This window comes from Rhea americana, unplaced genomic scaffold, assembly GCF_003343005.1.
Source record: "Rhea americana isolate MKP2758 unplaced genomic scaffold, rheAme1 scaffold_393, whole genome shotgun sequence".
Classification (NCBI taxonomy): Eukaryota; Metazoa; Chordata; class Aves; order Rheiformes; family Rheidae; genus Rhea; species Rhea americana.
In genome coordinates, this window is record NW_028186527.1 from 421,971 (window position 1) to 433,829 (window position 11,859).

The 11,859-nt window shown below is 40.1% G+C and overlaps 1 protein-coding gene across 1 annotated transcript; it reads left to right on the forward strand.

Annotated features, from left to right (window-relative positions):
• The first annotated feature begins 1,345 nt into the window (after positions 1-1,345).
• LOC146590979 (butyrophilin subfamily 1 member A1-like) lies at positions 1,346-5,671 on the forward strand. The gene is made up of 5 exons (XM_085313700.1): positions 1,346-1,421; positions 2,294-2,389; positions 3,543-3,569; positions 4,309-4,335; positions 5,109-5,671. Exons 1-5 carry the CDS (start codon positions 1,346-1,348, stop codon positions 5,669-5,671), a joined length of 789 nt encoding a protein of 262 aa, XP_085169826.1.
• Positions 5,672-11,859: the final 6,188 nt, after the last annotated feature.

The window sequence follows — 11,859 nt, forward strand, 5'->3', positions numbered from 1 at the left end:
TGAAACACAATGCAATCAAAAAAGTATTTACAATTAGGTAAGGGCAATTAGACTGTCATACTTCATTCATTCAGGTTGTGAAAAATCTGATCAGCAGTGACCTTTGTTTAACATTCCTAACTAACTAGAGCATTATTAGGAAATAGGGAAGAGAAGGGAGAAGAAATAAACAGATGTTCATTTCTACTTCCATTTACCGTGGGCGACATGGTACAAAAACTCAGGTCCACCATAATTCTTCATGCATACAGTACTGCACAACGAAGCCATTTTTTGTCATCATGTACGGCTCATGTACATTTTGATGTTAGTTTATATTACCTAAATGTCAGCGATCACTTGCCTAGACGGAGTGGTTTGAGTCAAGCATCAGTTCCARCCATCAGCTATGGAGGAAACGAGTCAATGGGAGGCTGGGGTGGGCTTGGAGAGAGAAAGACAAGAGGGAATTTTGACATTCCTTAGGCAATCCTAATATTGTAAGTGCGGAAAGGTTAGTCTATCTGGAGTAAGCATGGGTATGTGAGTAGAGTACATGGATGGAAATTAAAGCACAGAGTTGAAGGAAATCAGCACATTCATAGTAAGAAAAGGGGAGGGGGAGAGGGAAGGGGCACTCCCAATAGCTTGGTTTCTTAGATGGAAGTCATCCTGGAGATCTGGGTTGTATGCAGACAGAAGCGAGGAGATTACCTTGGAATGAGGCAGCATATAGGTTCTTGGGTCAGAAGTGAGAGGCTCTGATGAGCATCCAAGGAGCTAGTTTGAATTTCTACATGTTTCCCTGCCTGCAACATGACCAGACCAGGAACAGTTTCTCAGCAGTCCTTCACACTGTTCATTTCTATTTCCATTTTCAGTAGGTGATATGCTACAAAAACTGAGGCCCTCCATGATTCTTGGTGCATGCAATAGTKCACTACCAAACCAGTATTTGCCATCTACGGGTGTGCCAAAGCATCTAGTTTCAAGGTCTGAGTGGGTGTAAGCATTGTTAGGAGAAAGGGAAGAGAAGAGTTAAGAAAGTGAAGCCCTTAGGGGCAGTAAAGGAGCTTATCAGCACTTCTTAGCAGTGGTTGATTGCACAAAAAGAGTGGCCAGGGCTAAGTACAAATGAGTACTGTCTCCAGGTGGAGAAATGCAAGGGAGAGCCTGGGGTGACTGATGGCAGGGTAGATACGGAGCACTGCTTGCTCTTGGCTCAAAGAGTAAGAGTGGAGGGTTAGCTSGACAGCCAGATTGACTCTCTGGGGCTTTCTCTGCCTGGGGGGTGACCAATCCATGAAAAGTCATAAGGCAGTCCTTTGCTTTGCATTCACTTCTACTCCCATTTTCAGTGACAGACATGGCACAAGAACTCCGTTTCTCTATGATTTATGAAGACTGGAGCAGTGTGCTAACAAACTTCGTATTCTCTTCAGGTAAGGCCACTTACACTGCCAAGCCRTGTTCCTTTGAATTACCAAAGACTTGATTAACAGTCTTCTGTCAAGTCTGAGGGACCATGGGCTTTGCTGAGAAAAGTCAAGCTAGGGAGCATGATCATGTGAGCAGATTGTGAGAAAAGAAGGGGGTTGATGTAAACCAGGACATTCTTGACAAGATCTGGGAGGCTCCCAATGGTTTGGTTCTTGGATAAAAGYGGTGCTGGGAACCTAGTTTTTTTCTCAGAAAGAGGAGAGAGGATGTTTCTAGGACARGAGTAATGAATAAGTTCCAGGGTCAGAAGGAAGAATCTCCACTGAGAACCAAGGATTGAAGAAGTTTTGAGGCTGAAGAATCATGTGTTGTTTTAGGAGTGAGGAAGGGAAGGAGCAGGGAGACTGCATTCCAGATGAAGACCCCAATAGGGTATTTGAGTTCTAATGGAGACATCAGCACTTGGATGAGAGGTGCTTTAGTCATCCTTCCCTAAGTTTTAGTGTCTGCTGCTTGGCGTCAAGCAGATGCTTCACAAGGGAGGCTAGTAGGTGACACTTGTAGGTCCTGTGCCTTTCCTAGATACCCTGTGTGGGTTTCTTACATTTTAGGAGTAATTTGAGCATACACAGGATGCAGTAGAAGGTCTTGGTCTGAAGGATGTATTGGGGGGATTAACTCTCAAGCCACGTTGAACCTCTTACAGTTTTGCTACTTTTGTTCATTTGTACTTCCATTTTCAGTGTCTAAAATGACAGATAAACTTGTGACCTTATGGAATTATTATCTACTCAGACTTGGGCTACTACATCAATGTTCCATACCAGGTAATCTTAAATTGACTGCTAAACTGTTTTCCTTTTTTCTTCCAAAGACTTGATCAGCATTGTTCTTTGTGGAGAACATGGGCATTGCTGGGAGAATGAGAAGAGAAGGAAGAAGAAACAAAGGGAAGTTTGTAGGAGTAGCAGTAAGTGATCACTGAAGAGACAGGACTGTGAACGACCTTCTTTATGGGCATTTAAAAACCCACTGTTAGGTGATGGTGAGTGATAGTGTATGGCTGCGAGTTGGAGTATAGATTTTCTCATTATATGAGCATATTTTGCACTGAAATATATGTCAAGAGAAATCAGTTTAATCCAGAATCTGTRATCCTGGAGTCCCAGTAAGGGAGAAATACAAGAACTGAATTAGAGTACAATTCCTTTATCAGTAGAATGGGAATCAAAATGGCCCTAGACAACTTAATGTAGACAACTGGACTGAGCATCTATTGCACTCCCACACTTAAAATTAATTTTCTTCTTCTCAGGTTAAATTCTACCTGTGGTGCCTACAATGACACCGTCTGCAGTTTATGTGGGTGTCTAAGCTCCCAAGAGAATCAACGTAGATACAGAGTAGCAATCAGAGAATCAACGTAGATACAGAGTAGCAATCAGCCATTAATGATCTCTCATAAGATTTCTCTCCTATTTGCTACCCCACACAATTAATTTGAATATCTTATGTGCTGAACATCTTTTAAAATGCAGATTTTATATCTATTGACAATCAGAGCAGAACTAAAATATCTGAGAGTGGTATTACTCAGCTTTAGTTTCAAAACCTTTTTTTATCTTTTTTTTTTTTTTTNCTTTTTTTATCTTTTTTTTTTTTTTTTTTTTAATGACCAGAAGTCCAGTTGAAGAATGATCAAATTTCTGATTTATTCAGTATTGTGCATATCACATAAAGCAAATTCTTTCTGGATCAACTAGTGCAGTTGCATCTAAATCCAGTTTCTCTCAGGCAATTTGATGTTTAAATGRTGAATATATGCACATCATATATATACCCTATATAACTAGAAGTTACATATGCACAGGAGAAKGGGAGAATATAGGGAGATTTTCCAGGAAAGAAAATCTTTGCAGGCCTTGTCCCCTACTTGCCCATATCCATTAGGATGAATGGCCACCATTGTACACTTGACCATCTTTTCCCATGGCTATGTTAGACTTTTACCTCAGGAATCAGGAAATTAAACCTCTCTCAGCTTTCCTGAGGCACTGCTGCAGTGAGATTGGAGCCCCATGCTCAGGGAATTAGAAAACTGATAATTTTCTTCTCTCTTGCAGATTATGACCAACTGAAGACTGAATTAGGTAAGAGGAACAGATTTCTGACTCCAGAAGTCTGGACCAATCCCCTCAGACAACCTTGTCTGTGGCCAGAATCTGTGTCCTTAAAATTATCTTTCAAGCCTCTGGGTCTGGGAGTAAAATGCAATTATGAAAGAAGTATTTCAGTCTCTCATCAGCCACAGTAAGAACTGGAGCTTGATAAACTTAGAGCAGGTTTGGGGGAGGGGGGAAGGAGGTTTCCTAGGATAGACTGTTGGAGATTTGTCTTCACATCCTGCTCCACTCTCTGTTAGAGGGAAGATTTACAAAAAGACTCAAAAGGCAAAAAGTGAAATGGGTCATGAGCAGATTTTAAGGTACCATAGAGGAACCGCACTAGTAAAGAAGGTTCAGGTGCTGCTAGGTGATATGAGGGAAGAGGCTGGGCTGCTGGTGAGAAAAGTGCATCCCTATCTGCAAATGGGTCCGGGAGTGTAATTCTGGGTCAGAAAGAGCATTGCAGCTCAAACTCCATTCCTCTCTCTCTGGACAAACCAGAGGCATTTCCCTCTAGCAAATTGGTTTCCCTTGTTCCCGGTTCCCTCTCTCCTGTCACTGATCTTAGCTCCTCTCTCTTTGTTCAGGTTGGGCRTGGCTTCAGGTTGGGTTAGAGATCTTGTTAAAAGCGTGCTGCAGGCAACATGGGTTGCAGGTTAGCACATCGGGAAGCAGGCCTCCTTGATAGATCTACTTACTGCCTGCTTTCTTCCTTTTCCTGCAGAGTTTGTGAAACTGCAACGCTACAAAGGTGAGAGCAAAACAACTGCAGACTGAGTTCTTCAGTGCTAATTTCAACTTGGGAAATATATCTGCCCTATTCAGAGAGTAGTTTAGACAACATCTCCTTCAGAGGAAAGATCATTCCTTACTGCTAGCAAGCTAGGTTACAGCTAAAGGGATTTAAATTTGCATTTTTTTTTCTCCTTAGGAGGTCATATTTTCCGAAATCCCTAGCATGAATTACTGACATTTTTCAGAGACTTTAGTTGGAGCAACTCCACTGAGTCTATTCTTCATCATCTCTTGCTGACCAGTTCATACTTGAGTATCAATAGGCATCTCCAGCTGAGTTTCAGYTACCTGTTCTGTTTATGCCATACAGTGCTTTCTTTGGCCATGATGATTTGATCCCTGTACTCATAAAAAAAGTTGCTCAGCTAAGACCTCATTCTTTTCCTCATGTCACCTTTACAGAGTTTCAGAGATAAAGGAACAAAGCCATAACCCCTCATGCTCCTTCTTTGTGCTGCACATTGGAGTCACAGCAGCAACTGTTAGGTACCTTGCATTTCATACATGCTGGCTCATCTCTGTTAGCAAACCTAAGTCGAGAGAGAAGGGACAAGGGAGATATGAAAGTGCAAAAGCTGGAGGTAGCCTGGGGCAGGAAGTTGCCTACTCCACATCACCACAGAGGTGGGAGCATCGCAAGTCAAGGAGTCTGTGGAGACATAGATAGAAAATCTCCAAAAGGAAGATTTCATGTTTATTACTACTTATGGAATGATTTCGTTGTTGCAGTGGATGTCTCCCTRGATGCTGACACAGCTCATCCAAGGCTGGAGGTGTCTCAAGATGGGAAGAGAGTGTCAGATACTGGCATGGTCAGAAATGTCTCCAGAACAGAGAAGAGATTTGACTCCCACACTTTCCTTTTGGCAAAGGAAGGATACACATCTGGGAAATACTATTGGGAAGTGGATGTTGGAAAGAGAAGAAAYTGGSATKTGGGCATTGCCCGRGAGCCTGTGACTCGCAAAGGAACACTGAYTTTATCTCCAGAGAATGGCTTCTGGGTCATAGGCTTAGCAGATGGGCAAGACTACTGGGCCCGCACAGAGCCTTGGACTCGTTTGCCTGTGAGTGGGAAACCCRGAAAGATTGGGATCTTCCTGGACACCACAGCTAAGCAGCTCTCATTTTATAATGTCCACAAGAAAACAGCTGTGTACACTTTCACCCTTGATGGAGACAGCAGTGAGGAAGGGAAGTTCTTCCCCTTCTTCTCAACAGGGCCCCCTTCTGCAAAGCCTGACACTGAGCCACTGAAAATAGTCCAGGGATTTGATGATGATAATGAGTGAATAGATGACTGAAATTCAGACCCAGTGATGAGGCTGCACTCCTGTCAGACAGCGCCCAAGTTTGTGCCTCCCAGTMAGAGCTAACTACTAATTTTTATGAGACACTCCCCTCACTGCTTGCTAATCCTTCAACGAGCCAGTGAAGGAGAAGCCCTTGAGGTCAGGCTGCACATGCAGTGTGCAGAGAGAACCTTCATTTGTATTTCAACATTTATGCTAGGGAGCTAGATTTCTCATCAAGGTAGGAAGTGACAGATTTTTTTTTTTAGTAGTGCAGAGAATTGTTTGAGTCCTAGCCAGTATGCTATTTTCCCACATCAGTCCCTCAAAATGGAAGTAAATATGAAGGAGGTATATTTGCCTCAAAATAGAACATTGTTATGGGATAGAGAAACTTTCTGATGACCTTGAACACACTTCTCCAGAACACCTCAGAATTCGATGCCTAAATTTTCACCARTCATGTCAGATTCCTTCTATGGCAGTTCAGAGAAGTAGGCACCTCTAGCAGGCAATTTACCTGATCTGTCATCCATGTCACTTCTGGACTTGCAGAAATTGCCTTCTAAATGTTCCCATTTCTCCAGAGGCCTCATGGGGCAATGAGGATGAGTCAATAATTCTTAGAGATCTAAATTGTTTGAGATTAAGTTTTACCCAGTTTCATTAATAAATTAGATGATTAACTTTTATCTGCAGCTACAAAGTGTAAATAGATAGGGCACTTACAGTTTCTCCTGTTGAAACTTTGCACAAAATAGTTCAATGTTCATTTGAAAATGGTGTGGAAGCCAGTCCTATCCTTCTCATTTGGATATGTAACCTTAACAATATGCAAACAGATTTACAGTGATTGAGTGTTCTTGCCTTCCTAGTGAGTGAAGACTGGCTTAATTTGCCTATCAAAATTAAAGTAGCTTAGCTTCCCTGTTTGGTTAGTGAACTCTAGACCACTCCTATCTTCCCGCCATTTTTATCTGTACGTTGTCAGTCACTTGACTAGTGCTCTCCTTTCTGTAATAYTGAGATTCTGACTATAGGAGATCAAACCTTCAGAGATATTTTCCAAGTTCCTGAACTGGAAAAAACAGTTTTTCTGCTCCAATTTCCAGGCTATRATTCTACCCTGAGGCTATAAAGATTCACATCAAAGCTATGTGACTTCTTGCTTACAGGCCTTCCAGGTGTTGATGCATTGTTAACAATTTTCCTGTTTAGGGATGAGAAATGGGAGAGACTACAGTAGTCCTGCCTTTGGACAAACTAGAAAGCGAAAGAAGAACCATACAAGACTGCAGGATATTTGTATACATCCTTAAGAATGTTGTCATTTTCTAATGCCCACAAAAAAAGTTTCTTGTACAGTTTTCCAAATAGTCTCTGGCAGAATCAGAGTAGCTTTCCCTTCTTCTCTGTTGGGGACTACTGCCGGTAAAACAACAGTTCACAATGCACTGGCAATACCACGATCAGCTGAGGAGGGACCAGACACACAGTCAAATGCCAGAATCCTGGAGGCATGCTCCTTTTCTCAAACCTAATTCCCAGAAGAAAGTGAAGGCAAAGCACTCAGAGATCACCTGTCTCATTAAGTATTACAAATCCTATGATCCTCATGAAGTTGAAAACCAGTATTTCAGTAAAAGCTCAGCTTTTTTAGAAGGTAGTCCTCCAATCATGGACTAAATTCAGAGGTACTGAAATGATGACAAACACAGCGGTAATGGTAAGCAAAGGACTGAAGACTGTGGGAATGAAAATCTTGAGATGCATTTGAAGAAAGCTTTTGAGAAAAAATGCATAAATATGAATTGGAAGGTTAGAGGATACAGATATCAAACCAAGCACAGAAACTCATTTCCTTTTAGCTTATAAGATATGGTTTATGCCTATTGTTAATTGCACAAATCCAAGTATAATAATTTTGGTATATAATTTCATGTAATTCGGATTTTACATAAGAATAAATGTTTTCCTTTTTGTTATTGTTTGTCAACATACTTTATTATTTTCTTATTTCATTTACTTATATTTTAAATATACAAAGGATTCAGGATTCCTTTAAAACTTGTACAGATGAAGAAACCAAACTATGGCCAGCTCCTCACATCCCAATGATCCAGTGCGCAAGCTTACCCCACCCTTTCAGAGAAAACCATACYYCAAATAATTTGAGCATTATAAGAGGTATCTCTAAAACCTAATATAAAACCAAACTCCTGTGCAGTATAGTGCACATGTGGGCAGGCACTCATGGGAGGGCTTACAGGGTATGGTGGCCTCATCAAGGCAGCTGGCAGTTCTAACACCTTCATTTCTAACAGTCTTTGGCAGCAGTTCATCTCYCTTTCTTAATCTCAGCATTAATATTGGGAGTTATGGCCATATCCAAGCTGTCTATGAGGCTGCGGAGCACAGCATCTAGAAGGCCTTGGAGCCCCCTCACCTCCCAAGTCCAATTGTCAAGTGTCGGTAAAGATTCCAGAAATCTCCCATATTTGTGTTTGAATGGCTATTCTTTAACCTCTCTGAATGGCTATTCTTTGACCTCTTTATTACACTCATTTACCAGCTACTTAGATTGAAGTTCACAGCACTTCGGGCTGCTTGTATTATTGACATTATTTACCTACCTCAGAAAGTGAAATCCAACATCAAGCAGCAGAACTGAAGCTGGCAGTGATCACTGCTAAGGTAAGACTTTCATGTTTTCCTTCTATTTAATTAGTTAAAGTTTCCTGGTCTGGAAAGGAAACTGTTTTCTATTCCTCTGGCATGTCTGAATAAATGGACGTTTATTTCAGAGAATTTTTAAGTAGATAAATGTGGTCTGCAGTTWCAGGTAAGGAAATAGCTGATAGTGTAAGCTTTTGTGAATTGGTGGATAGCACAGATTGCTTTATTCAATGTAATGACTCTACTAAAGATCATCCAAACACAGCCCAAAAAAAGACTAAGGAATCCAAACACGTTATATTTTAGATATGGAATTATCCCTAAGGTCAGATAYGCTGAAGGATAAAAACAGAGGAGAGGGTAGTGTTCATCTCTCTCAAATCTAAACAAGCTATCTACAGTTGATAGAGGACAATCTGATTAGCTTAATTTACATTGTCTTTCTAAAATATATGGGATTAATAAGATCATAGCAAGTTCCTATTTTTCTTCACTGAGAAAATGAAYTAAACAAAAGGAAGAAGTGAGCTCTGAGCTCAGGATTGTTTCTCTACTCAAATGTGTATGTCTGATCATATAGCCTACACCCCCACTGACTATAGTAGGAGTGCAGAAGCATAGTTAGCGCAGACACTAATATATAGATAACTAATTTTAGGAAACACTAATCCTTTCCCACTTTTAGCTTCCCCTGAATATAAATAACATATCTATAAATCTGCATTATCACAGTACAGTAATATATGACAATAGCCTCTGTAAAAATAAGACATACATATCTAATGAAACATCGCACTTCAACCTRTATTGATTTTCTGTTTTCCATGGCTGTCTGAGAAAACTAGATGTCCTACCTTCTTTGAATTTTATAAAGAGATTACATTATATATCAAAAAGTGACACCAGGCACTCAAAAATTTCTTTGTGCAAGTGCCTCAACTGAGAAAAAAATGCAAGGTGTGTGGGGGGAGGAGATATTCTTATTAGATCTTCAACCAGATATCGTAAGAAGGAAATAATTCCAGACTGAGGAGAAGCCATATAAAATGTACAAGTTATTTTTCAGYTTAATGCTTAGGAGATGARTGATTTTTTGTTAYTTAAAAAAGAAAAATTTTATTTCCATTAATGGCAGAATCTCCTGGATCTATGGGGTTTAGAGAAGTTGTGATCTCAAAGCCCACAGCTATCACAGGGGCAAGATTACTTAAATGATCAGTAGCATATGATCAGTAGCACATGCAGATGTAAGCAGTAGGAATTGCTGCTCTCAGCCACAGTCATCTAGGAAGGCAAGGCTTAATCTGGCTGAGTCTTTTAGACTCTGTGGAGATCAGATCAAGGAGTGCTAATTACATCCAAAGCAAAACAGTGCTAAATAACTGATGAGGATTCAGTTTTGAGTATAAGAAAGGYATCGTTGTGGCACAGCAGCCCTTCTTATGCAGAGTCTACTGCCAGGCAGAGAGGAGACATTTAATCTCCACCTGTGACAGAGTTTTTCAGATCAGCTGACCTGTGACCAGGGATGTCCCACCTCTCACTAGAGGCAATGTGCCTCTGAGAGGCAAATTTTTTGACTTTGAGATCCTGTAGATAAGTAGCATTGTCTTTTCCCCCATCTCCTTTAAGGCCCTGATTTGTATACAATAGGCCCTATCTGTGGGAGCTGATGCTTAATCATTTGCCTATGACACARAGGTGTTCTGTTTTTCACTACAGCACACAAATTTTGTTAAGTTTCTCACTATTGGTTTCTACTATCAATTGAGGTTGTTATTTTTTGTATACTTCTTACAGCTGTGCCATATATGGAAGTTCACTCACCATCAAGAGACAGGCAAAGGTCAAGTAGGTGCTCGCAAGAGAGGAATGGGAAAGAGGGTATTATCTAGCTGATGTCATAGGTATTCCCTGTTGGTCTATTTGCAATAACTAATCCCAGAGTATTTGCCCCCAATACCTCTTATTTCCTATTTTTTATTAGAAGTGTCCCCTAGCCCTCAAGTCAAAACTATGACTGCTGAGCAACATCTCCTACTCTGTCCTCCATTTCTGTGGATCTCTACTATGTTTTCTTGTACTCTAGAGATCTAGTTTTCCCAGTAAATTTGTGAACAGGGCTTGACACTGCTCTAATCCCTGTTTGGATTTTAGGTTTGAGTCTTTCAAGAAAAGAGATGCACAGAAACTGCAAATGCACAGGCCAGCAGGAAACTTCAGGAAGTACAAGCTAGTTAATATCATTAATATCATTCTCTATATTTTCCTCTGATCTGTTTTATATATAATCAAGAGCAAACCAAATTTGGAAAGTTATAAAAAAGCACTCTGTACATCTGTCTTCAGTGAATTATTATGCTCAGAAAACTGGAAAAGCTTACTAGTTCTTTGGAGAGAATATTGCTCATTCCCAGGAGTACATGGTACCCTTTCAACAGTGATGTTCCTCTCTTTTTCCTGTATATAGTCTTTTTAACTTACATATATACACATGGAATATCTTCTCAAGTTGTCTAGCACCAGCTAGTAAATCACCTTCAAGAATCCCCACTACCATGAATCAATTCATAATCTTGGGATACAGAATTAATGAATTTCTTCCTGTTTCCATAAAACTGCTCTCAGGCACAGCTTTCTCCACCCTCAAAAAGACAGGACTGTGTGTGCAATTACCCTTCATGTGTCCTGAGGGAAAAAAAAAAAAAAAAGAAAGAAAAAAAGAAAAAAAAATCCTGATATCTCCACAGCTCTTAGCATATCCTTCAGACCTGCCAGGTTTCAACTCTTAGAGATCCTTTATGTTTTGGTTAATATGCTAATATATTTCTCCCAGCATTACTAAAGATTATTTTATGTGCATTTGCCTATGTCCTTTACCAGCTGGAGTATTGTTCTTGGGTCAGGGAAAAGTATTGAATAAGGATGTGGAGCCATCAGAGAGAGCCTAGAGAAAAGGACATAAGATGTCTAGAAAATGTCTCCCACATGATCATAACTGAAAGAATGTGAGGCCTTGGCATCAGCTTCACTGTAGTTGATCGACATCTCCCTGTATGTCTTTCAGTGTGTGTGTTGACACCATAGCACACACTGTGGATGTGAACTTTTTGTACTGGGGTTGAGGAGAAGTGTAGATTAATATTTTTCTCTGCAGCTGCTGAAAAGTATGAGTTATTTGTCTTAGGTATGCCAGATGTGCCTGATCGAACTGGTAATCAACAACTGCTGCATGCTTATTGCTATCCCTCCTGACTTATTCAATGAGAACAAAACAAAAAAATCTTTATTAAGTCATTTATCATGATTTTTTCTTTAAAAAAACTTCAATTTTAAGAATATTTCATAGAAACCAATATTTTAATTAGTTATTTGAAGTTAAGGATTACATTATTCAAAAACTCTGAGCTGAGAAACCAGTAATGTTGCACTGATTCTCATGGATTTTTTTGTAATACAGAWATCTGATTAGGAATATGTAGGTCCTTGAATGTTTTTGTGGCATTGACTAA